Source organism: Rhinolophus sinicus, chromosome 8 (assembly GCF_057876585.1).
Source record: "Rhinolophus sinicus isolate RSI-liver-muscle chromosome 8, RSI-T2T, whole genome shotgun sequence".
Classification (NCBI taxonomy): Eukaryota; Metazoa; Chordata; class Mammalia; order Chiroptera; family Rhinolophidae; genus Rhinolophus; species Rhinolophus sinicus.
In genome coordinates this window covers 49,494,766-49,520,900 of record NC_142508.1, presented here as the reverse complement: position 1 = coordinate 49,520,900, position 26,135 = coordinate 49,494,766, and the positions used below count along the sequence as shown (strand labels likewise).

The 26,135-nt window shown below is 57.4% G+C and overlaps 2 protein-coding genes across 3 annotated transcripts; both read right to left on the bottom strand.

Moving 5' to 3' along the window:
* Nucleotides 1–3,373: 3,373 nt before the first annotated feature.
* Nucleotides 3,374–9,101, bottom strand: SNAI3 (snail family transcriptional repressor 3). 2 transcript variants are annotated; one of them, XM_019742650.3, is made up of 4 exons: nucleotides 8,943–9,101; nucleotides 6,363–6,980; nucleotides 4,014–4,218; nucleotides 3,374–3,709 (listed from the first exon to the last, which is right to left on the bottom strand). In XM_019742650.3, exons 1-3 carry the CDS (start codon nucleotides 9,016–9,018, stop codon nucleotides 4,034–4,036), a joined length of 879 nt encoding a protein of 292 aa, XP_019598209.3. In that variant the 5' UTR covers nucleotides 9,019–9,101; the 3' UTR covers nucleotides 3,374–3,709; nucleotides 4,014–4,033. The 2 variants fall into 2 exon arrangements, with proteins under 2 accessions (XP_019598209.3, XP_074170559.2); XM_074314458.2 differs by having other exon boundaries at nucleotides 3,374–4,218; nucleotides 8,943–9,100.
* Nucleotides 9,102–15,743: 6,642 nt separating this feature from the next.
* On the bottom strand, nucleotides 15,744–26,134 carry RNF166 (ring finger protein 166). Its single transcript, XM_074314457.2, has 6 exons — nucleotides 25,890–26,134; nucleotides 20,378–20,534; nucleotides 18,717–18,829; nucleotides 18,101–18,215; nucleotides 17,889–17,996; nucleotides 15,744–16,848 (listed from the first exon to the last, which is right to left on the bottom strand). The coding sequence occupies exons 1-6, from the start codon at nucleotides 26,042–26,044 to the stop codon at nucleotides 16,783–16,785; spliced, it is 714 nt and encodes a 237-aa protein (XP_074170558.1). The 5' UTR covers nucleotides 26,045–26,134; the 3' UTR covers nucleotides 15,744–16,782.
* Nucleotide 26,135: the final 1 nt, after the last annotated feature.

Sequence of the window (26,135 nt, the reverse complement as noted above, 5' to 3'; positions counted from 1 at the left end):
AAGCATCACCTAAATGGGTCTGCCGTTTCAAGAGAGAGGTTTCTTTCAATGGGGTGGGGGGAGGGACCCAGCCACTGAGCAACTGGATGTCCCTCTCACACCTGTTTCCAGGGATTGAGCTCACGGAGGCCAGGCACTCGCATCTGAGTCAGAAAAGAGTGGAGGTCTGTTGTGCCCCATTTTCTTTCCTGCGCACTCCGGTGCTGACCCTGTCTGCCTGTCACGTGCCATCCTAGGAGCACTTTTCGTGCTGTGAAGCTGTTATCCCCAACTTTGGAGAGCCCATTACATGGTTTTTCTCTTGTCTGGAATCCTCTTGATTCCTTAGGCTCCTGCTTTCACCCAGACTTAACTCGGGCTGCAGCGAAAACACCTGCTTCCAATTCCATAGGTCCTGGGCTCTTATCCCTCCCTCACCGCCGCTCCCACCTTGGACAGAGGTTCTGAAAACACGCCTGGAGTCGTTCAATCGAAAGGCCTTTTTTAGGGAGAAGAGTGGCAATGTGCTGAGTTAAGATTTGGGTAGGAGAAAGTGGGCCTGTAGGTGGAGGGACCAAATAGCAGACCCCAAGAACTGGCCATGTCAACGTCATCCAGGAATGAATGCGAACGAGCCTTAGACCCCTTTCTGATTCTCATTCTATAGGTGTGGGGAGAGGGCTCCAGAATCCCAAATGTTAAATGGGCATCCTGGATTAATTCTGATGGTCAGGGTAAGTAACATGGAAAGGCAAGACGGGGTGGGAAGCTGTCAGCTCCGAGGGTGTGGTGGGTGGCGTGGCCCACGGGGGACATGGCAGCCTCCCAGTCTGACTGTAGCCGACAGGCTCCGAGTGGGATGTCCCCCATTCATTCTGTATCGGTTTCCTGGCAGGTGCCTGGGCCTTTCCTCACCCCTCTGCCAATCGACCCTTCACTACCCCTGCCCTGTGCCAGCCCAGATATAAATATAAGAGCATTTTCCATGGTCCGGCACAGAAGGGCAAACACTCGACTTTATTTTAGGCCTGTGAAATTCCCTTCCTTCATACCCAACAGGTGCATCGCCTCATTTAGATATTGGGGCCCAGAAATAGAACACAATTTACAATATAGCTTCCTTCAGGCATCTGGATGCTAAAAAAAAAAAAGTCCCGTGAACTGGCTGGGCACAGCACAAACCCTGGCTGGAGCTTTCATCTTTGCCAGGATTGGGGAGAGGCACTCACCCCCAGGCAGCTTGACCCCACTTGGCAGAGGGGCCAAGCACCTCGGGAGACAGTGTGGGGGGGCTGGGTCATCCTGTTAGGTCACAGGCGTGTTCTCAGCCCTGCAGGGTTCCCTGGTAGGACAATGGAGAAGGAGGAGAGGGGCAGGCACAGACACTAGCGAGGGGCTGGGTGCTGGGCAGGGGCGCTCAGACCTTTGGAGGTGTTTCTAGTAACTGTCAGTCAGAATCCTCTGCCCCCCTCCATCCTTTGTGGACTGGGGGAGACGAGGAGCCGGCTCTCCTTCCTTAAGCCCCAAGCACAGGGACACACCTGGCAAAACTATGTATTCTCATCAGATATTGGGGGTGGGGAATGTTGTCCCTCCAATTTATATGAAGTCTTAACCCCCAGTACCTGAGAATGTGGCCTTATTTGGAAATAGGGTCATCGCAGATATAAGTCACAGGAGATCCTTAGGGTGGGTCCTAACCCAATATAACATGTTTCCTTAAGAAAGGGGGAAATTTGGACACGGACAGACGCACACAGGGAGGACGCCATGTGAAGATGGAGGCAGAGATGGGATGATGCTTCTACAAGCCAGGAAGCACCAAAGATTGCCAGCAAACCAGCAGGAGTGGGGAGAGAGGCCTGGGCAGACTCTCCCTCACAGCCCCAGAAGGAACCAGCCCTGCCAGCACCTTGGTCTCGGACTTCTGGCCTCCGGGACTGTGGGAGAATACATTTCTGCTGTTGGAGCTGCCCAGTGTGTGAGACTTTGTTACAGCAGCCACGGCAAACTGATACATAAGGTAAATGGCACATTCCCAGCTTCAGAAGTGTCTTCATTCCACCGGCTGAAATGGTCTTGTGTAGGCCGGGCAGGGGCTCTCCTGGGTGGTCTGTTTCACTGAGGTCACCTTGGTCCAGAGAAGCCCAAGACCAAGGTCAAGTCTCCTCTGGGATGCCCTCAAGGCCCGTCTGACGGTCATCATCAAACCAGCCACCCAGAGTCCTTCATCCCCTGATAAAGCATCAGGTGGAATCTACAGTGGGGACGGCCAGGACTGGGGCTGCAGCAGCAGGTGGCTGCAGAGTGAGGGCCTTGGCGCTTGGTGTGGTCCCAGTGAATGCTCCTGAATGTTGTCACATGCAGAGGCGGCTCAGCAGGTCTGAGGCTCAGGCCTGAGAGAGGGCGGCCTCTTTCTGTGTGGCTCCATTCCAGGGCCAGGTCCAGGGGGCCTAACTCTGTCCCCTGGCCAGAGCCAGGAGTGGAGCTGCTGACAGCAGGCCATCCCTCTTGCAGAGAGGAGCAGGTGTCCCCACCCAACGTCAAGGACTCCGTCTCTGCTAGACCCGGGCCTCTTTTGGCCTGGATGCTACCCTCTCTCCAGGGTCCCACTGGAGACAGTTAAGACACACTGGTAAGAAGTGGGACCAGCCTAGCGGGTGACCTAGAGGCGAGAGGAGGCCACCTATGAGAAAGAAATGATGCCACTGTGCTGGCAGTGGGTGCAGGACACTGGGCCAGGGGGTTCTTAGGTGTTCGCATCTGAGTTGGCTTGGGAAGGCGTGGGTATCCAGGCAGGGTCGCTCGCTCCGTTCATAGATGCCCACGGCCTCAGGAGAGGGTGTGCAGACAAAAGGTGACAGTACTGTGGGAAGGTGTGGAGACGCAGCCCCTCGGCAAGATGGTGCAATGAAGACACGTCCTGTGGTCTCAGTGGAGAGGTGTGCAGATACCAGACTGATTCTCTTTTCTTAGGCCTTGCGGGGAGGAACACCCTGCCATGCAGCACCTGTAGCCCCCACCCATGGCCTTTTCTCCTGGCCTTGGTGTCCTTACACTTCTTCTCTTGCAAGCCCTCACTCACCCCCAGCCTGAGTGCATGTCCTTCAGTCATTCTTCCATGATGTTTAATGTGTTCCCATCTCCTGTCTCTTTTCTTCCAGAAGGCACCTTTGCTCACCTGGATCCTGCCTCCCGCAGCCTTGCTCCCCATCCCATCACAACGTCACAGCATCACAGCTCGATGCCCTGACCTGTCTCGCCCTCCTCTGGCCCCAGAAGGGCCCAGTTATCCAGGAATCCTGTTGCTTCTGGAGGATTTCCCAGAGCTTGGCCTCCTCTGTAGACACGGGGCTGGGAAGACGCAGACCCCCCCGAGTACATAACAGGCCTGAGTGCATGGACTCTTTATTGCCTCACAATTGTGGGTGGGGGCCTCGCTGTGGGTCCCCCCAGTGCTGCTCAATCTCAGGGACAGCCTAGTGAGGTAGGGAGGGTGTGTGTGACATGAGGCAGCGTGGCCCATATCCCAAAGCAAAGGCAGGTGGAGGTGAGCCTTGAGGTAGCTCTGCCCATGAGGGCTAGACTGTGCAATGCACTCAGCACACGTTAGACTGTTCCTGTGGAGTTGCAGAGATCCAAAGGCAGCCCCGCTCGTCAGTTTAATGGCAGGAATTGTCTACATTGGCGACAGTCTCCCAACAGTCTTTAAGTCTTGGGGAAATAGAACCTGAAAATAAAATGGTGGTTCTTGTTTCGATGCAAGTTGTCCCTGGGAGAGAAGTGCCTTCTAAGTGGGCAGAGTGGAGCGGGAGACGTGCACGAGCCCCTGCTCACTCTATCGGCCAGCTGGGCTGCTCTGGTTCTGAGTGGATGGAAGCAGGCTGCAGTGGGCCGGAGAACGCGCCTGAGAGTGGGCGGCTGGGCTCCTGCCCTCCCAGGATGCCTGGCTCCTCTGGGCACATGAGGCAGCACGGGCCTGCCAAGAGGGGTGCTAGCCATGGACTCTCGGGGTGAGGTCCTGGCCCTCCTACCTGCACCAAACCCATGCCTCTCAGGGGCCAGGGCAGCAGCAGCCAGATTCCTCGTGCCGCGCCAAGAGTGACATGCGGGAGAAGGTCTTGGCGCAGCGCTTGCACTGGTATTTCTTGGTGTCAGAGTGCGTCTGCAGGTGGGCCCGGAGATTGGAGCGGTCGGCGAAGGCCCTGCTGCAGTGAGAGCAGGCATAGGGCTTCTCCCCTGGGGGAGGAAGAGGGGAGGGCCAGGTGAGTGACTGCCTGGGGTGTCCTGGGACAGCGGCCCCAGGGTTCAAGTGTCCCTGTTTATGAATGAATAACCCATCCTTACCCCCTCCAAATGCTCACCCAATTCGAATGCATTTATCTTCGTCACCCCCTCCCTCGGATGTAAGTGATGGGGACTTAGCCCCTACGCTAGGAGGCGACGCTGAGCCTGAGAGGCCACAGGAGCACCCACGGCTGGGGCCGCTTGGTGCCGGGGTGGAATAATACACTAACCCTTCCTAAGAGCAAAGGTCTAGCATAGCTCTTTGCTACACCTACCACCACAGCTGCTAGATCTTTCTATGTTTCTGCCAGAGCTCTCCTGGGGCCCTTTCCCACCCAGATCTGGATGTGAGAAGCACGGGCACCTTCGGGCAGCTTGTACCTGCCCACTGAAGGCCAGTGGTAGAGACTGGCCAGGCTCCCACAGAGTCTACCATGAAGGCAAGCCGGCAGGAGTGAGCCCTGGTCCTGCATGGAAGGCAGGCATTTAGGAATGGCTAACCTCCTTGTAGCCTCCAGGCCACCTCCAATCAGGTGACCAGAGATTTGGACAAAGTCTTTCTCTTGGGACCTTGGCCCCCAGGACAACTCTGACAAGTATAAAAGGAAAGGTCACTGAAAGTCACCTGTTCTCCTCTGCCCGTGTAGCGTGGCATCCAGTCCTGTAGCCCTACAGAGTCCTGAGAGGCACCAGCCTGCAGCCCCCGCTGCCTGACACGTGGGCACACTCCCAGCCTGGCAGCCTCCTCAGGGACCTCCCACCCCCTGGCTCCCAGGCCAAGAGCACTGAGCCTCTGACGGAGTGACATCCTCAGCGAAAGGGCAAGGAAAACCAGATGGGATTTCCAGCCTGGAAAAAGGCTCCTTTCCAGCAAAACCCTTCTTTCCAGTCTCCACCCAGGTGTGACTCAGAAGATTCTAGTCACTGAGCCATGACTTAGGATTACGGAGGCTCCGGTTATAGAAAGTGTGTATTGCAACTGTGGGCCTATAATCAGGACCCAAGTCATACTCCGGGAGCTCTGTCTCTCTGTTCCTCTCTCCCACCCTGGACTGTGTGCTTGATAAAGTCCCGGGCTCCGAGCAAAGCCCTGAGCTGAGGTCCAGTTCAGCCACCGGTTGCCCTGGGCAGGGCAGGCCCCTTCTGCTCTTCCGGGGCACTATTTTGTAATCTACAGAATGAAAAGCCTGAAGTTCGTAGGCCTCCTTCAGCTCCATGCCCACATCCCTCTCCTTCCTCTGTTGCTGTCTTTGTCTCCTCTCCACAGCTGCTCTTCTCTCCTTTGCTTCCTGTGGGCTGCTGGCCACCCTCTCACCCAGATAGGTTTGCTCCAGGTCGCCAAATCCTGAGTGACATCCCAGCTGTTATTTCTACCCTTCATATAGGCTGTGACCCCTATGGTTCTCACCGCCAGGCCAAGCCTTTCTTGCTCCCCTATCTCGCTGCTCCAGAGTTCTGGAAGGCCATGGAATGTGAGAAGTCAGATCCCGCTGAAACCCTGTACATCCTGCATTTTGCCAGGTGTTATGAGTTCAATTGTGTCCCCCCAAAAGACAGACATCCTAGTCCTAAACCCCAGTACCTGTGGATGTGACCTTAATTGGAAACAGGGGCTTTACAGATGTCATCAGGTTAAAATGGGGTCATGCTGCAGTTTGTGGGTCCTGGTTCAATATGATCGGTGTCCTTATAACAAGAGGGAAATCTGGACACAGACACACAGGGAGGGGTGGCCCCGTGAAGATGGAAGCGGAGTTTGGAGTGATGAGACCACAAGCCAAAGAATGCCTGGAACCCCCAGGAGGTGGAAGAGGCAGGAAGGATTCTTCTCTAGAACCTTTGGAGGGAGGCAGCCCTGGGACACCTGGATTTTAGGCTTCCGGCCTCCAGACAGCGTAAGAGGACATTTGTGATATTTTGAGCCTCCCAGATTGTGGGACTTTATGCTGCAGCCCAAGACATGGATCCACTGGAAAGCAGAAGCTGTGTGAATGTCCATTCTCTTGTTCATAAAATCACCCCTCCCCTCTTTCTAACCCCCACGTCCCACCCCCACTCCTACCCAGATCTCTCTTGTGGACCCAACGATGTCCTACCTGTGTGGGTCCGGATGTGACCCTGGAGCAGCCAGGGCCTGGAGAAGGCCTTGCCGCAGATGGCACAAATGCAGGGCAGTGTGTGCGTGCGGATGTGCATTTTGAGGGCGCCCAAGCTGGCATACTCTTTGTCGCAGTATTTGCAGGTGAAGCAGCGCTGAGCCTCCAGGTGGCAGTGAAGCTGCCGGTGCCTGGCCAGCCCGGCCAGCGTGTGGTAGGGCTTATGGCAGTGGAGGCACTGGAAGCCCCCTGGGGGGCAGAGGGCCTGCTCAGCCCCTAGCAGTCTGTCTGGAGCCTGGTCTCCATCTGGGCCCAGGATCGGGGGCCACCGTGTGGGCAGAACCAGCAGTGGGGGCAGGTTGAGGTGGTTCAGGCTGTCTTTGAGGGGTACACTGGGGCCCCGGCCAGCCCAGGGGTCCACCCGGCTGACTTCCAGGGGGTCTGGCTGAAAGGCCCCCCGAGCTTCCTCGTTACGTGGGAGGGGCAGGGAGATGCAGGTGATGATGGAGGTGTGGTCCCAGGGCTGGGCAGGGTCACCAGGTGTCGGAGGGGCCGCCTTGTCTGGGAGGAGGAAGGGCACCACCAGCCCCCCGCAGGCAGAGCAGGCACCATTGATTTCTAGAAGGGCAGAGGGAGAGAGAACGGAAAGGTGAAGACTGAGTCCCAACACATTTTGTTCTCAAACTCGTATCTTGTGTCCAATCTCAAGCCCATCTTCTAGGCAATCAGCAGCTTGACATGAAGGGAAAGGCCTGAAAGATGGAGGCGTTGGCTAGGACACCACGGGATCTAGAGGAGGAATCTCGGTTCCTTTTTAACAACAAAGAAAGAGGAATATCTTACAGGATCCCACAACAGCCCTCCTGAAGGCTCCTCCTGGAAGGCGCCCTCACTGCCAGGCAGGGCGGGCCTTCTCTCTGGGCCCCTGTCGCACCTCAGGACCAGCTCACAGTGCATCCCCCAGGCTCTCTCACACAGTGTTAATTCAGAGCACCTGGCAGTGGGCCGCCACATGTGAAGTAACTAATTAGCTTCCAGTCACCTCTTGGTCACCCCTCACCATCATGACACGGTGCACACAGCCTCCTGCTAATGTTCCCGGGTCCAGAGGGGCTGCCTCCTGGATGGAGCTGCTCTCAGCCTGTTGCTCCAGTATTTGTGAGCCAGCATGCCCCATGCTTGACCCGGAGGAGAATGGCAGGACCCAAAAATAAACAGGTTATCAGGTGAGAGTTAAATTCTGCATCTCCCCAAAGCCCACCTCTCCAAACAGCCCACAACCCATTTCTTATTCTTTATGTGCTGAAATAAACCTCTGGCTCTGGTTGAGGGAGAAAAGAGAGGAGGAGGGTAGCAGAGAGCGCTGACGGACGGTGAGGCTGTTCTCCACCAGTCCATTGCTGGGCCTGGCACAGCTGCCTGAATTTGCACAAATGGTGAAGTAGGGCACCCTATAGGACTGGACTCTACACAATGGGTTTTAAACTTTTAAAACTATGACCCATGTAAATTCAATTTTCCATCATACATATCTGAAACAGAAGTTTCTTTGACTAGGAGCACTGCTCTCTGATGGTTTCTGTTCTATTTTATATTAATAAAATTGCTGGTGGTGCCTCTTGATTTCAGGACGCAGAGGTGAGGCGCCTGGTCCTGTAAGGCGCCCCCTGGTGGCAGCCAGGCCTCAGTACCGGTCAGCGACTCCCTCCCCATGCTGGGTTCTGAGAGCGCTAAAGGCTCCGAGGGGGCCCGGCTGGGTGTCCTGGCCTCCGCAGTGTCGCTTCTTCCTCTCTCCTCCTCTGAATCACAGAGCAGTCCCCAGGGTGTCTTCGCCTCAAGAAGCTGCCCAGCTATCTCAGACAGCTCTGCCCATTCTAGAGTCCTTTGCCCTGGGACCTCCTCATGTCCCCGTGCCTAGCAGAGAATGAGAATAAGGGGACTGGGCTGGGTCCTGGAATTCCGTCTCCCCACAGAGCCCCTAGGGTGAGGATTGCAGCCTCTTAGCCCAGCCTGCCCTGGGCAACCTCCACTGGGATTAGGGGAGGTCGGAAGGAGGGAGAACCTCTGAAGGATGAGGAGACGCTGGAGGGGCCCGCACAATGCTGGACGAGATGGGTCTCGGCACCATAGAGCCCATGGTCACTCTTCGCGTCCCCTGTGGTCACCACCCAAGCCAGGATGCTCCGTAGGAGCCCATGTACGGCAGCCCCAGGTGGCCCTCGGTCTCTCCCCCCACCATCCCTCGGACCCTGCCCAAACCTCCTGCCCCAGGAAGACAGCTCCGGGTTCCTTTAGCTGGGATGGGCGCGCCAGGTCATAGGGGGAGAGCCCAGAGAGTGACTAGAAACTTCTCTAAGTGGGGAGAGAATCCCCACCCGCTCCGCCTGACTCGGGCCACCTACCTGCCTCCAGCCCTGGGGCCTCGGCCCTAGCCGAGCAGGCAAGCCAACTCTCTCCTCCCACCTAAGATAGGTGCCACCCCCCCTCCCCCCAACACACACACACCCCGACCCCGCTTCCCCTCCTGCCCCGCGGGAGTCCGAGCCCTGGGCGAGGGCTAAGGACTCAGGCAGCCCCTACCTCTCTGCGTCTCCAGCTGCCCGTAGTTGGGGACCCTGTGGCTGGAGTGCGTTTTTACCAAGAAAGAGCGCGGCATGGTTCTTCGCGGGCGCGGGCTCCACTTGCAAGTCCACCGGCGCGGGTCAGCAGCGCCGCGGCAGGTGCCGGCAGGGTCAGGCTTATTAGCATAGCGCACCGCCTCGGCCAACCAGCAAGCTGCGCGGCCGGGGCGGGGCGGAACCGCGGGATGGGGCTCAGGCCATGCCCAGGACAGGTGCGCGGCGTGGGGGCGGTGGCGCGTGGCTGGCGTGTTCTGCCCACGGGACTTCCCTGGCGCGCGCCGCGAGTCACGCCGACCCCCTGGGGCCTGGCAGACCCAGTCGCCACCGACTAAAGGGCAGAGGTCAGGGCTGGATTGAAATCCAGCCGGCTTCAGTGCACACGGCTGGCGTGGGAGCGTGTGGGGAACCCAGGCTGCGAGAACCCTTGCTCCCTTCTGTTACAACCGCCCCACCTTCTGTGCAAACCCGCAACGGTAGGAGTGGCCCTTTCCTGGTGGACCCCTTCCCTGTGGAGACACTTCGTTAGGAATTGGCCCCAGGTACCCAGAAAACTCATTTGGTGGGAGAAAGGACACAGCCTGGAATTTTGAGGGGTTAAGCGAAGTTTTATCGGAGGGCAAAGCCTGTGCACTCTACAACAGCTTGTCTGTGACGCTGGGCAGCCATGTCCCTCCTTCAGTGTCCTTTGGAATTTTCAGTGTCACAGAGAGCTGGGTGAGTCAGGTCTGGGTGTCTGGTCCCTTTTGATGTGGACTTTTCATGAGTTCAGGGGTCAGATGGGGCCGTCTCTGCATCCTGAGAGCCACAGGGTGTTCCCATGGCTGTGCAGCAGGCCTGCCTTCCCTGCAGAGCCTTTTGAGGCACAGATGCTGCATACAGCCTGGTGCTCTTTGCCAGCTGTGGGCTTGGGGGGCATGGTGGGGACGGTGGTGAGTCTGTAGAAGAACCCTCGCAGAGACAGTGGGAAGGAGGCCCGTGTCACACAATGGCTTATGTTCCCACAGTTTTGCAGATGAGAAAACTGAGGCTCTGAGAGGCTGAGAAGTGGTAGAATTGGGACCCAGGCCCGCAGTTCCAGCCTTACCCAAGGTGTGTGCACCCAGTCTGTTGCTTGGTGAGGGCACGTGGAAGGACAGAGGAAGTGCATGGATTGGAGAAGGGGAGAGTGTGTCCTGTGGGCCATGGCCTGGCACCACTCTGCCACGCGTGTGGCTTTCAGAGGACATGTGGCTGCCTTCTGCTTATTCACCTGTTCCTGGGCCTGGAAAGGTTTCTATTTATACCCTCTCTTTTTTCTCTCTCCGCCTCTCAGACATCGATAACACTTGTAGATACCTGGGCCAACCCTCTACCCATATTGTCCTTCCTTACCCAGCCACCCATTGTGTGGCCGCCAGCCAAGATGACCTCCTTAATCCCCAGAGACACTCTGTTATTTAGGGAAGCTGGAGCACTCCTGTGGAGAAGCTGATGATTTCATCCTGGAAGTGTCCCAGGGATTGGAGGGTCCTTAGAGTGCTGGTGGGTAGGGGCAGTTTTTCCCTTTCCTAGGGTTGCCATAACAAACGACCTGAGGGGAAATTTGCAGTCCCTAGCAGTATTTCTGTGGTAGCACAGACTCACTTTCAGCTGTGACTCATAGGGTTGTGTCAGGGCTTGACCCAAGTGGGACCCAAGGAGGAAAACCTCAGTGTCTGCCTGTCCCTACCCGAGCAGCCCAGAGAGGGGGGTGCAGCTGTCCCCATGTGTTCTGCTCTGTGTCCTTCTGTCCTCAATATTACCACTGTGCCTGGCGGTGAAGCCTTCTGCCCTGCGCTGTGGTGGGAAACTTACTTCCCACCAGCCCTGTCTCTTACCCAGAGCAGGACTTGCAGGGAACCAAGATCCACATTTCCTGCAGAAACCATAGCAGTCTTCCTTGGGCACCTAGGACCCAGGGGATGACAGCTTCCAAGAGCCACCATATGTCTCCATCAGCTGATCAGCAGGCCGACTAGGGTTAGGGTTAGGGTTAGTAGCATGTCCAAGTCAGGAAGCAGGGCAGCCCCAGGAGCCGCAGTCAGATGTTATAATCCCACTTACATTGATATTTTCTTTTTACGTGTATTTTCTATGTATCTGACCACACCATCGGTCAGATTGGTGGCCAGCATGTGCTTGGTCACCCCCAGTGAAGGGGAACTCACTACCACTTCCAGCTGCTCATTCCATTTTGGGGCCTGATTGTTAGAGGTGATACTGGTTCATAAACTGGGGTTCAGTGGTCACATCCTGTGTGATATGGGGGTACTGAGAGGGGATATCATCCCTCCACACACAGCTTATAAGACAGGCAGTAGAGGCCTAGACCCCTTAGGGCATGCCAGAAAGAGTGATGTTGGATGCTGAAGAGGGTCCTGGGGGCTGGGGCAGGAAAGGTGAGAACTGAGCAGGGACTGGGCAGGGATGCACTGTGTACACAGGCGTGTCAATGTGTGTGCACGCATGTATGTGCATGTGTGCAGACCTGTGTTCTGTAATGCATTTTTGCAATACACATGTGTACATGTGTGAGATCACAGGAGCTTTTCCCATGTGATACAGAGATTGAGCATCAGCGGGTGAGCCTTGAGGGGAGGGGTCTATTGGGTCCACAGCTTGGTTCCCAGCTCTTCAGCCCACTGTATCCTCTCTGCACTCTTTATCTGCACAGTGGAGCTGGTTGTAGGAGACTTGAAGGGTCACGTGTTGGGTGCTTCTGTCTCTCTGTCTCTCTCTAGGCCATCCCTATCTTGTCAGTCAGTCCGCACTGGAGTGCTGAACCTCGGTACACGTGGTCTCACCCTCACTCGGTCAGTGTGCTGTGCTTCTCTCGCTTGCCCAGCCCCCAGGGCACAGAGCAGCAAGGCGCAGCCTGTCCTCGAGGCTCGCTGGAGAGGCATCTCAGCTGGCTCTAACCCCCACGGCAGCTTCCAGCCAAGGAGCCGAGCCCTGCCAGTGGAACATGCCCAGGACCCCAGGATGTGCCTCCTGGGTTCCAGGGCTCCCGTGACAGACAGCCAGGCCTAGGGTGGGCTCTCCAGCAGCCGCTGACTGCAGGATCTGGAGTTCCTTCAGGGCACACCCCAGAGGAGCCAGAAGTGGGTCGAATAGGTCCAACGGCGCCTTCTCTGGCCTGGCACGATGGCCACCACATTCAGCGGGACGCCTTTGTAGGAGCCCAGCTGGCTCTGTCCCTGGGCTGGGTCAGGGCAGTGGGTCAGACTCTCAAGGGGCCCTCAGCCACTTTGGCACCAGGCAGTGGCTCTAGCACCCTCCAGAAATCCACGAGGCAACTGAGCACAACCATAATGAGATTATAGCTACCGTGTTTCCCCAACAAAAGACTGGGTCTCATATTAATTTTCACTCCAAAAGATGCACTCGGGCATATTTTCAGGGTATGTCTTATTTTTTTCATGTACAACAATCTACATTTATTCAAATAAAGTCATGTCATCTTCTGGAACATCATCATAACGTACTAAATGCATCCGTCTGGCTGACGATCTCAACTGGGGCTTATTTTCGGGGAAACACGGTACCAGTTGCTGCCCCTTGTGTTCAGGGCGTTTACCTTCCAGGTGGCAGCAAGCTGGAGCTCATGCTCATTCTTTGCTACTCATCTGTCAATGAGCTGACGGACAGCGTTCGGGCTTGAAGCATGTATCCCAAAAAGACGTTGAGTCCTAATTCTGGCACCTGTGGTTGTGGCCTTATTTGGAAATAGGGTCTTTGCAGGTGTAGTCAAGATGAGGTCTTTAGGGTGGCCCCAATCTGATGACTGGTTTTCTGATAAAAGGGGATATTTGAACATAGGCACACACAGAGGACAGACGACGTGAGGCGCAGAAGAAGGCCGTGTGAAGCTGATGGGTCAGAGTGATACATGTATGAGCCGGGGGGGCTCATACATGTATGAGTGACACATGTATGAGCATGCTGGGGGCTGCTAGAGGCTGGCAGAACAGGAGAGCAGGAATGGATGGATGGTCCCTCATAGCCCGCAGAAGGAACCAGCCCTGCCAATACCAGGACCCTGGACTTCTGCCTCCTGAGCTGTGGGGAATCCCGAGCTGTGGAAGCCACTCAGCTGCTCCAGGACACTCACACAGACAGTGATCTGGGTCGCCCCGATTTGCTGTGAGGGCTCAGCCAATCAAGGAGAACTAGCCACAGCCCCACAAACCCACGCAGCAGCAGTGATTGGAGTTTCTAGGAAAGTCCCACACTGGTGCTGTTTGTACTTCCCACTGGCCCATTCTTGTCCCCGCTCCAAGCGTTTTCAGAGGTTTGATAACATAGACTCTCCAGGGAGGCACAGGTCCACAAAACAGTCTGCCAGCTCCTGTTTCTTTTGCTTGTCCCTTGGAGAGGAGCCCACACCAGGAGGAGTCCAGCCGCTGGCCACATTTGCGGCTGTGAGGGCCACACTCAGAGGAAACAGACCGGTTTCAGCTGGCCTCGTTCCCACCCAGTTGCCTGTCATTTTCCTGAGCTGAGGCCCAGGCTCTGGGTGGGAGGCCAGCCGCCCCTCCTGGCTTCCGACTATCTGAGAGTGTGCTGCTGGAGATACGTTCCTGAGGTTGATTGTGTGAAGTCGCTGCGGACCCCATCAGGCCTGGCAGTGAGTGCCTTTAAGGTCCCCTCCCCACGAGCTTAGGGAGGGACAGAGGTGGGGAGCCCTGGTATCCCAGAAAGAGTGTTAGAAAGACCTGCAGCATGGGGTGTCAGCACCAGGGGTGGATGGGAGGACAGGCACAGACAGCCTTTTCAGTCATCTCTGACAGGGCTGGCTCACCCTGTGTCTGGACAGACTGACTACGGCTGTATCATGAGGACACGCCCTCCCTTGCACCAGACCCCGGGGGCAGAGGCACGTGGTCCCCCATAGATGCCTCAGAGCTTGTCAAGATGGGCCAGTAGGAAGAGTCCAGACTGGGACCAGGCCACAGCATGTCAGGCCCTTTGCCTCTCGAACAGGTTCTTGGAATTTCTTTCTTCATCTAGGAAACGGAAGCAGTGACTTCAGCCTATTTTCCCAGGGGCTCGTGAGCCTAAATCAAGATGGCCCTGTGTTAGATGACCCCCAAGGTACCACCTAGCATGTCCAAGGGGTTGGGGAGGGCATGGCTCTGTGTGGCAGGTGTGCTGGGGTCCCTGAGGATGAGGTAAAGCAGGTAGACCTACTTGTTTATTTTTTGGTGCCAGACCCGTTTACACATGTATTTCCTGGAAAGACTGGCCTGGAGTCTCATAAACCCAGGCTGAAGTGAGTGCGCTAAGAGGCCACTCTGCAGTGGACTTGTGTGGCTGTCCCATGTGTCGCCCTATTGCCCATGAGTGCCCAGAGCTGGTGGCCAGTTCTCAGGAGCCCCAGGCTAGTGAAGGGAGCCCAGCCTGGGCTAGAAGGCTCCGTGCTTTGAGTGTCCTGACTTGAAGTCAAGGTCGCAGGTACGTGGGAATCCGTAGGCAGTTTAGGCAGTAGGGAGTGCCTAACACGATAGGAAACGGTGTGCCACCTTTGTCTGCGGATGCCCTAGGGCACAGGCGTTTGGGCCCTGGACATAAGGACTGTCTGGCTTTATGCTGTGGAGAAAAGCTGCTGGAGTTTGTCAGTCCATTTGTCAGGGTGGAGGGGACCCTGGCTTCAGGAACTCCCAGCTTAAAATGATGGGTCTCCGAATCTGCACCTACACACAAAGCAGTGGGAAGCCTGGGGCACAGCCTTGCAACGAATCTGGTTCTGGCGACCCTATAGGTTTGCAGTGGGATCTGGGGAGGGACATGAGGGGCTGGCCTGGGTCTGAGGCTGGCATCCCAGCTGTGGTCTGGGCCCCCCACTCTCACTGGGAAGCTCAACTGCACGGATTTGACATTTGGCTCCAACTCTGCTCTCATCCAAAGGAAGAGAAGGCTGCTGGGACAGTGGCTTTAGCCTGCGGCGCCCCCGAGCCCCCACCGTGGGCCTGATGATTCAGGTAGCACACGCCCCTGGGGGGAGGCAGGACAAGGATACTGGCCAAGGGGAGGCTCGGCCGGCCCTGTAGGGGGTCCGTACTTAAGGCACCAGTACAGGGAGGTTCAGGGGAGAGGAAGGTGCTGGGTCCGAGGGGGAGAGAAGGCTGTAGGCAGCCGGGAGAGTGGATACCGCATGGCGGCTGCTGGGGTCAGGGGGCTTCGCCCCCAGGGAATTCTGCAGGCCACCCCAAAGGCCGCCATGGCCAACTCTGGGCCCCAGAACGGGCCCCATTCAGACCAGCCCCAACCAAGGAGCCTGGGGGGTGCCCAGCCTGCCAGCCTCAGTGGACCCCATCTCAGGCCCAGGAAGGTGAATGCCACCAACACCCAGCAAACCTTTGCCTGCGTTTGTTACAAGGGACCAGATACAGTTCAAGAACTTGGAGAGGCAGAAACAGGCCAGGGAGGGAGGGTCACAGGTTGAGAAGCCTCCAGTGCCCTGGGGAGGTGCCATGCTCATGGGAGGAGCAGGAGGGCCCTGCCCTCCCAGTGACTGCTGGTGGCAGAGGTGGGCAGAGGTCTGGGAGAAGTGGGCAGGATGGCTGTCCCATGGCACCCCTCCTGGCCACTGTGTCCTCTTCATGGGTGACTCTGAAGCTCTGAGCTGGAGCTGCCTAGGGACAGATGCACACCGGTAGACCTCACGCAAAGGAAGGTCATAGTGACACACCAGCCCTCTGCTTTTAATATTTGCAGAATGAAACCCACTGGTCTAAGGTGCTACAGATGCTCTGAAACATTTTATTTAAATTTTTTTTTAAAGACAGCAATAATTTATGCCATGAACCAAACAAGAGTACTGACGAGTGTTTTCTGCCCTGGCACACCATTGCACAGGGCTCCCGCCCAGGTCCTCCAAGCTCTGCCACCACTGAGGGTGGCCCTGCCTCAGGTGGATGTGGTCAGCTCTGGAAAGGTGTCAGCGGGGCTCAGGCCAGGACCCCAGGCAGGAGGAGGCCATGGGCAGCCCAGTGGTCACTGCAGTTGGCCAGGGTGTTGGGATTTCTTCCCGGTCGTTATCTAAGGGAAATGACAAGCCAACCACAGGAACCCTGGAAAACACTTGCAATGACCTGGGATGTGGCCACCTCCGTCCCATGTGCATAAGCGAAACCCCACAGTTCATTTTGGCTCCAGCATTTACCCTATCTCTCCTTTTCTCCCCAGCTCGATCCCACAACTGTTTATTTTTGATTGTTTTTTTAAAAAATATAATTTTGTAAATGTTCCATAAAAATACTATTGTTCCTAGTCAAACACAGATATTGCAATATGAAGAGTAACTGCTTTGTCTTTGCTCTATAAAATGTGAAAAGGTTATCACACTGGATAATATAGAAAAATGCCAGAATTTCTAGTTATCACAAAGCCAGTACCAGGTGCGCAGGGGGATGTGTTGCCAGACGCTGGCGGCCGGGCGGGTGTCGCCGGGGCTCCCCCTCTATACGGGGAGGACGTCATGGCTTTGAGAGAGACAGACATCTGACTGCCTCAGTCCCAACGGGACGTCTGCTCGGCCCGAAGCACCGAAGAAACCAGCCATGCTCGGCCAGGAGCACCGGTGGCTGTCCTCTGATGGCAAGGGGACAGTGGTCTCTCCCGGGCCGTGGCAATCTTGGGGGCTGCCTCTCCACCTGCAATGATGGAGGCTCCCTCTGGCCGACAAGGTGCATTCCAGTGCAGGCGCTGGACCACAGAGAGCTAGCATAGCCCTGTCCCTTGAGGCGGGAAGGCTCGGTCCTGGTGGCCGGGCTGTGCCTTCAGTTCTCAGACAGAGACAGGGCCAGGGCGGCCTGGAAGGCGGCTTCCTCATCGATGCTGTAGTCCTGGAAGACAGGAAGTGGGGGACGGGCTGGGAGACGGAAGGGCCCAGACAAGCCCTTCTCAGGGCTGCCATGTCTGTCCACTCACCCCAAACCAGTGCTGCCACTTCCAGTCTCCCCATTGCCCGTCAGCATGACCCAGGTCAAGACTGAGCCCCTGCAGTGATGGGGACACAGGGTCACTGGTGTCACGCAAAGACAGTTCTGTGGGAGGTTAAAGGGCTGCCCTCATGTGGGATCACTATCTGACTTCCCCAAGTTCTCTAGTTCCCCAAGTGCAGCGTGGGGCCTCTGCAGCAGCCCAGCAGACACCTCCCCAGCAGATCCCTTGCCCAGTGGGCCTGTGGGAGGGGTGGACACTCAGAACAAGAGCTGTCCTTTCGTCTCTGGCTGAGACATGGAATTCTGAGATGAGCAGAGAAGCCAGAGAGCTCCATGCCTCCAACCACTGGAACCCCAGGGGCAGATTGGAGCACGAGTGGTTATCTTGTACAGCCCCGGTGGCTGGAGGCTGGAGGCTGGTGGGGACAGGAAAACAGGGCTGGGTGGGGAGGGGCCAAGCAGGAGGAAGAGCTTATGGAGGGTTGGCAGGCCTGGGGCAGGCACCGTTCCCCCCGAGCAGTGGGAGAGGGAGCACAAGCTGGAGGTTTTCAAGGGGTGAAGTCCCTCTAGTTTTTCTCCTATAAACACCCGAGAGCAGCCTGTCACCCTCCACGGAGCTCTCTGTCCCAGCAGGGCCGGGGAGACAGTACCCTTGCGACAGCCGCTGTATCTGTGGCCACCTTTCCCAGAGAAGCCCCCACCATGTGAAGACAGCTCGCTGCTGAGCCCCACAGAACCAAGGGGCCCTCGCAGACTGCTCCGCGCACAACCAGAGCCCCTGAAGGCCCTCTAGGGGCCATGCAGACCTGACGGCCATCGGCACCTGACCCACAGGCGGCTCCCACAGAAACCCAGGGAGGCTTTTGTGTGTCCACCCCCCTTTGAGCTGTGGGCCTGAGGCTGGTTACGGGCCAGGGGTGCGGGTGGGGTAAGACACGCACCACAAAGGTGTCGTAGGAGAACTTGTGCCGGTGGAGCAGGTGCTGTAAGAAGTTGGCGCTCTTGTAGCTGGGGTCACCCCAGGGCATCGCCGAGCAGATGGGGCACACCTGGAACAGGGGATGCTGTGGTGAAGCCGGGCCACAGTGAGGAGCAGGCCCCCACCCTGGGGTCCCAGGAGGGCACTGTGGGCAGGCCGGCGGCAGGTGCTCACCACGCGGTTGGGGTCACTGCGGTGGTTGTCCACACAGTGCTTCACCAGCTCCTGCTGGTCCAGGTTTCGGGCGCCACAGTAGGGGCAGGTGAAGGTAGACCTGTTGGGGACAGTGCTGGGGCAGGGAGAGGAGGGGTGAGTGGTGGCCAGCCCAGCCCTGCCCTCCCCTGCATGAGCCCTGCGCGGCGGGCAGGGAGAGGCCCAACCAGAGTCCTGAGGACCTCGGCCAATGTGGGGCCCTCTGCCCCGTTCCCCTGCACGCCCCCCTGCAACTGCTCTAGAGCCGCTTGCCGCCTCGTAAACTCCCAGTCCCGTTCCTTCCCTGACACAGCTGGGCAGGCAGGGGGAGGATGGGCTGTCTGCCTGAGAGGAGGCATCTGTCCTGTCGTAGCCTTTCTGGGGCCCACACTCCGCTGCTGCGTGCTGATGCCCGGGCCTGGCATGGGACCTCCCGGGGGTCCCGTTCCTACCTGTTGGAGAGGCCCTGCTCAGAGAGGACACAAAGCCCCTCCCACATTCTCAGGGCAGAGCAGTGCTGACCCCACCTAGTGATGCAGACCAGGAGCTGCCCCTGCAAAGGACAGGAACCCTGAGTGCCCCTGGCATCGTGGCCTACCTGGGAATGGGCTGGGACGTGGGCACCACAGGGACAAACTTGGGACAGTTGGCCATCTGCTCCTGGACCTTCATGCAGGAGGAAATGTGTACCCTCATCTTGGCCAGTGTCACCTAGGAAGAGAGGCAGGGCAGGGGGTCAGGCAGTGGCAGGGGGGCAAAGCCTCAGGCTCTCGAGGACCAGAGAACCACCAGCAAGTGGGGCCGGTCCTGCTCCTGCCGTTCATGGCTCAGCAGCATGTGGAAGCGGGTTCTAGGGGCCTCTGTCAGGGGCCCAGTGTCCCTGCTGGAGAAGAGGCACTGAGGGAGGAGACAGATGTGAGACCCCAGGGACATGCTGCTGTGGCTGCACACGGGGCTGCTGTTGGTCACCAGCCCCTGGAGGGGAGCAGGCCCCAGCTGGGTTCCCTGGGGAGCTGCAGAAGGGCAGAGACAGTTCCTGGGGAACAAGAAGCATGGTCATGTAGGAAAAATGCCCCTCATAACAGGCACCAATGGACAACACTCTTTTATTAGACAGCTGAACATGTGAAAAACTGCTTACCCAAAGGTACCAAACAAAACCAAACAGAGCACAACTTTTTCTTGGCCACCCGAGTCATGAGCTTTGGCCCAGGAGGGACCCAGCTCAGAGCAGGGTAGGGTTAGTGGTGAGCACTGACTTCCTTGAGCAGGTGGGGAACCTTAGTCTACGCTCCCTGGGGAGCAGCCACCACCCTCTTGCTATGTCACCAATGCCAAGAGGCTGGGAGTAAACATTTCACAAACAGACCAGTTCACAAAACTGGGGAAGCAGCAAGGGAGGGTGGGTGAGGGTCAGCTGCCTCCTTGAGCACAGGGCACCGACCCAGGGTGGCTGGGGTAACAGGAGAACGGCTTCCCGATACCAGCCCTGCCCCCAGGGCTGGCGGACAGAGCCAAGAGCAGGGCTGTTTCACATGTGAAACTACAGGAGGACTCGAGGGGAGAAGGCTGCGTGGAGGGGGGGTATGTGAGCTCGCAGGAAGCCCCAACAGCCCCTCTCCGAGGCCCTCAGGGTAGCCCCAGAAATTCAGACCTTTGTGCTTTAGGGCAAAGCAACCAGGGGCTGTTTTCCATTCTGATAAGTTGGTAGAACTTGTTAACCAGAGAGATAGCAAAGTCTGAAAAATGTAAATTCAAAATCAGTTCCAGCTCTGTGTACCGGGAGGCAGGGCCTCCTAGCCCTGGGGCAGTAGTGGGTACAGGGAGGGTGGTGGGGTGGGCTCCTGGGGCAGGATGGTAAAGGCAGAACCGGATGGGGGAGAGGCCACTGATGCACTCCATCTGCCTGTGGCCCCCAGGTGCCCCCCTCTCTCCTACGTAAACTACTGCAGTGGGCGAGTCACTGGAGTGTGAGGCTGCGTCTGGGGTGGGTTTCAACTCAGTCCTGGTGTCCCTGACTCAGCCACAATGCACACAAGTACCCAGAGCCCAGGACAGGTGGTGGGTGGCGGGGATACAACATGCGACACACACAGGGCCAAAGGGAAGTGCTCAGCGTCATGGGGGATGGGCCAAGTATAGCTGTAGACTCAACAGGAAAGGGAAGAGCCCAGTTCCTCTGCTGGGGGTGGAACCAGGACCACAAGCACCCAATCAAAAGCCCCTTGCCAGTCCCCCAAAGTCCCTCAGGTTGGGTACCTTCTTGTTGCAGCCCCGGCAGGGTGCCTTGTACGATGAGAGCTGCTTCTCCACGTGGGCGGCCTTGTCCACCTTTTTGGGGTCGAAGGGCAGGCGGCACAGGGGGCATAGAGGGGACGGCACCTGCAGACATGGCTGGAGGCACTCCCCGCAGAACCTGCAGGGGGCAGGGGACACGGGCCTGAGGCTGCCAGCCTGCGCATGCACACGTGGGACAGCTCCCCTCTGCTGTCAACTGCACGTTTCTGGAGATGGTCACTTCTGAGCCCACTTGCTGGACAGGTACCATATGGCTAAAAGATGACCTCAGGTCCCCTCGCAGCTGTGGGCTCTTGGGACCCCGTCATATCCTGGAGCCAAGCAGAGCTACAGCTGTGGCTCTCCAGGACCTGTGCTGGGCCCGTGGCCCTGGGACCCAGCAAGAGCTCTGGCTGCAGGAGGAGGCCTGGGCTCAGCCTGCCACTGTCACGCCCCGTGGTGATACACCTCATGGGACTCAGAGGGCACAGCGACAGCACAGAGGACCCTGGAGACCCTCCACCCACTAAGCTCTGGGAAGTAAGATGACTAACAATGGCAGGCAAGGGAACTACAGGGGCCCAGGACCCACTGGACAGGGCAGGGCCAAAGCTGGCAGCTTTGGGACAGCGTCCCCTCCCCAGGCAGGAAGGGCTCCTGCTAGGCTCCTGACTGCCCAGCAGTACCGCCCCCAGCGCCGGGCATGCACTCAGGCACAAGAGGCTCCTTGCAGCGCTGAGCTCGAGGCACTGTCCCTGGAGAGGCCACATCCTGTGTGCGTCGCATGTACAGTGAGCCCTGCCCCTGGACCCCTCAGCTGGAATTTACAACCACTCCCCACGCTGCAGAGGAGCGCGCTGCTTATTCAGCAGCAAAGTCGGGTCAGCGGTCGGTGGGGGAGAGGGAGAAGGCACTTGATCGCAGGACCATCTCAGTCCAGCTTCGTAGGAAGTGCTGTGGGGACCGTTTAGCCGCAACATGGGACCTGGAACCGGAGACACTGAAATGGAGCCTCCACAGCCCCAGAAAAGCCCCAGTGTGGGGGCTGGGCCCAGACGCATGAGTAAAGTAGTAAATCTGCAGACGGCAATAAATCTGCAAGAAACCAGGGTTCGTACCCCTCTCCTCCCACCTGTGTACGTCAAGCAGGCTGGGCCATGGTGGGGGCAGGAACTGTATGGGACACAGGGACGTGAGAATGTTCCTGAGTGTACCGAGACCTCAGCTACACTGATCCGAGTTCCCTTTGCCATCAGAGTTTCACCTTTTCAGGAAAAGGCAGCCAAGGGGGATCCAGAGTCCCTCCTGCTGCCCAACCAGAGGCCCTCCTCCTACATGCTGGCTTCCAGTGCTGCCACCACATGGCTGCTCACCACTCACATAAGGTTTGCACACGTTGGTAACCAGAGAAGGCCTGACTGGGCCTGACACCTGAGGCTGTCAGAGTGCAGTGTTCCCGACAAGCCTTGTCCTGCACAATAAGGTCACCCCCCTTGTTACGCCCCGCACCCAGGGAGGGCTTGCCGGGCATCGTAGGCATGCAAAGACGGCACCACACACTCACCCCTGGCACGCGGGAGGAACCCAAGGCTGTGCCGCTCACCTGGCTCAGGATCTGCTTAGCCTAATGGCTGGGGGAAGCTGCTCACTTCACCCAGTCTCTGGAGGGTCCTAATGGAGAGGCTGCACACGAGTGCTCACAGAGCACCAGTCACAAGAGCCAAGTGGAAACAATGCCGTGTGCATTGACAGGTGACAGACATGCAGATCCCGGCCATGAGAGGGAGTGTGTGCTGACAGATGTGACCACTGGGAGGAACCTTGAAAACGTCGTGCTCAGTGAAAGAAGCCAGTCACAAAGGACCACACAGTGTGTGACTCCATTTATGTGAACTGCCCAGAACAGGCAAATCCACAAAAGTAGGAAGCAGGTGAGTGGTTGTGGGGCTGGAGGGCATAGGGTTTGACTCCCAGTGGGGACGAGGTTTCTTTTTGGGGTGATGAGAATATTGTAACATTGATTGAGGTGATGGTCGCTCAACACTGTGGACATACTATGAAACACTGAACTGTGCATTTTAAACGAAGAAAAACTCGATAAAACTGTAAAAACACACACAAAAGAAAAGGACACAGGACCGCATGTGGGGATGACCTGTCGCTACGTCATCAGCAGAAGGCAGGGTCCAGTGCAGGCCTCAGGAGGAGCAGGTCTCTGACAAGACACATAGGACACTGGGGTGAAGGGTGCCCACTGTCCTCCAGCAGGAGGCAGGGAAGCTTTGGGAGTCTCCGGAAGGCATGTGTGGCTCCCTAGCTGACCCCTGGACTCAGCCACCAGCCCTGCAGCACTGCCTGTCTCCGTGTCAAGGTCCCTGAGGAGCTGGAGGCAGAACTAGGTGTCCATGAGGTGGCCCAGCTCACGGCCTAGTTTCCAGCGTCATCACTGCAATGTGCTGAGAGACAGAGCAGACGAACCATGCCCGCCTCTTCCGCAGGAGATTCCTCCCAGCATCTGCCCAAGGGGCTGAAGGAGACAGCTGAGGGGTCTGCTCTCCCATGCCAGGCCCATGGGCACAGCTGGAGCAGCCTGACGGCCCCTGCACAGACTCCAGGTTACAGCAACACCACTGATGGGTCTCACTCCCACCTCGGCCTCCCGCACACACAGGTACACCAGGCCAGTCCAATGTTTCAGACCCAGGAAGGCAAGCAGGCCCGGCCCCAGGCCCCTGGACCTGTCCTGAGCGCAGAAGCTGACTTCTAAAGCCTTTTCTGAGTGATCACTCAGTTGCTCACTTCCTGGCCCACCTGACTCAGCTCACCCACACACAGATCCAGGTGAGCTACCTGTGGGCCCAGGCCTCCATGCACCTGTCCAAGGCCTGTGCTCTTGGGAGTGACAGAAACTCCTGGGTCCTCTGGGACCCTGCCCCAAGAAGCCAGCTTACTGGCCTGTGTGCAGCTCATTTGCCTGGGGAAGCGCAGTGTAAAGGCTTAGAGTCTGTGGTCACTGCTACAAGAGCACAAGGTATGTGTGGGGGGTGCTGATGGTGGTTGGGGGACAGTGGCGAAGAGGCTGGCCGGGCCTGACTGCCAAGCTCAAACCCTGGCTTTGCTGTAACACGTGGGAATTTTACTCAGCCTCTCTGTCTCGTTTTCCTTGTATAATATGAATAAGGACAGTACCTGCCTCGCCGGGCTGTGGAATGCAGAGTACTCAGAAAACATCTATTATTATCATTCCCTGCGGTTCCCCTTAGACATGAGCTTTTTAATTTTCTGTGACCTCTGTTCATTAATAAACTGCATATGGGGATGCTTAGACGCAGGTACATATGGACAGCACTGACTAGAGGGGTTGAAAGAAGAGGTAGAGAGGCCAGAGGTAGCCTCGGCTGAACCTTACCCCAAACAAACATGGGCCCTGGGGGGAGGGTCCATGAGGGTTAAGAAACAGCTGTGCAGCTTCTGGTTCCGGATGTGGCTCACTGCCCAGGATGTCCCTCAAGTGCGACAGACGACTGCCTTCCTCTGGGGCCCCTGGGGAGTTCCTGGGAGCTCTTCTACAAGCTCCACTGAGGCGGCGCTACTCCTGCTCAAAAAAGTCCTATGATTCTTCCTTCTGTTTGGGTGCTGGAGCAGGGATACCTGCCCCATACAGTGCTGCTCTCACCACCAGAAAATCTATTTTGTGGAAGGAAACTGCTTATAGTCAGGTAACTATGGAGGGAAGTAACTAGACCACCAGCAAGGTTTTTAAAGTTAAGGTGGAGCCTTTGAATCGGTGCTCCTCTGCACACACACCTTCCCAACACGGGGCAAGAAACTTAGGGAAAGGAAGAGGCAGAGACGGAATAGCCAGGATAACAGGACAGCAGGGAGACGCAGGGAGAAAAGCTTTTTAAGGCAGAAGCTAAAGCAGAGGCTCGTGCAAGACCTGCCTTAGAAACAGAAGAGGGTCAGATTCTGCCAAGAAAAGCATGGGGGAAGGGCACTGATAGGAGATGTTTCACAACAATTCTGTGTAGTTCTGTATTTTGAAAACCACGTTTTAAGAAAAGACTTATTTGGAAAGACCAGAAAATATAGGTTTGTGCAGACCCGGAGACTGGAAACACTGTGGCCCACGGCTGAGTGTTGGTGCCAAGGGGACATCACTTGAAGCCTAGGAAAGGCTTTCTAAAAATTAGGCCCAGGACACGCCTTATAGTTGTCTCAATGATGGACTGAAAGACGCAGAACACACCTTAAAATACCAACTAGTATGTGCTTAGAAGAAACAAGTCTTGTTCAGAGGCTGCCCCATCACAATGTCATAAGCAGCATGAAAAAGTGAGGTGTGGTGCCCTTGAAAACAAGTCTGTAGGTGCTCTCTTGTGCTGTCTGACATGGGAAAGTGGGAAAGGCAAGTGAAGGGCTCCTGGATTCTGACACTGTCCTTGCCACCTCCCTGCGTGACGACCAGTGACACATCCACCCAGCAGTTCCAGTTCCCACTTTGTATCAAGAGCCTCCTAAGTCAGCTATTTTTTTTTTTGCTAACGTTCCAGGGCCTCCTACTAGCCTGGGTACACCTCAGCCCAACCCTTGGAGTGAAAATCCAACCTCCTCAAGCCGCTCTACTGGCAGCAAAGCCCTTCTGCCCCCTCTCCCCACCTTGCTGATTTCACCAAAGAGCTGTATAATCCAGTCACTTGGGAGAGTCAGAGAGCAGACACTTTGATCTCGGCTCCCTCCCAACCAGGCTGGCAGCTCCGAGATCTGAATGCAGTTCTCATCTGGGAGGAGAGCCACATCCTCAGGTTTCTGTTCCTGAAACACCCCCACAGGAGCCCGCTGTGGGCCCTGATGCAGCTGGAAACCTAAGCAAGGTGCTTGGTGACTGGTCCCCTGAGGGCCAGGCTGCCTGGCTACTCGGTGATAGATGGGACCCAAGTTCTCTACCAAAACAAAACAGCAACAGACTCTAAACAAGCTCCTCTCCTAACTTTAGGGAACTTCTCTCCTCAGCAGTCTAGACAAGCACACAGCGGGTCCGAAAAAGAGTTGACAGGAAAAGCCACACGGCATTTATTTACAACTGTCCACTCCAAGCTCCACGGGACCGAATCAAGGCGACTGGCGCAGAGGTCGCGCCTGCTGCCCGCTGAGTACCGGGGGAGGCCCGCGAGGCCGTGAGCAGCCCTGGGGGCCAGGGACCCCGAGACCTGGCAATACTGCAGGTCGCCCCCGTGTGCCGACAGGGTGGTTGGGTCGGTCGATTGCCTCGGGCTGGCGGGCAGGAGGCTGGGATGAGACGGATGAATGCGCCTCGAGGGCAGGGCCGGCGCTGCGTAGGGAGTCCCTGCGCCCCCGCGCCCGAATCCTCCACGCGCGGGGCTCCCAGGCTGCGCGGGGCGGCGGTGGGCCTCGGGCCCCTCCCGGCCGGGCCCGGACCCCTCCCCGCAACGGAGACCCGGCCCCGCCGCCGCCCGGAGGCCGGCGCACTCACGTGTGGCCGCAGCTGCCGATGGCCACCGGACGGTGGTAGACCTCTAGGCAGATGGGGCAGCTGTACTGCGCCTCCAGGCCGCTATCGCCGCCCGCGGGCCCGCCCGGCGGCTGCCGCTGCTGAGCCGAGGCCACCAGGCTGCGGAACATCGCCATCCCGGGGCCAGGCCCGCCGCCGCTGCCGTTATCACGGGCGGCCCGGCCCGGCCCGGCCCCCGCGTCACGGCCGCGACGGCGCCGCGCTGAC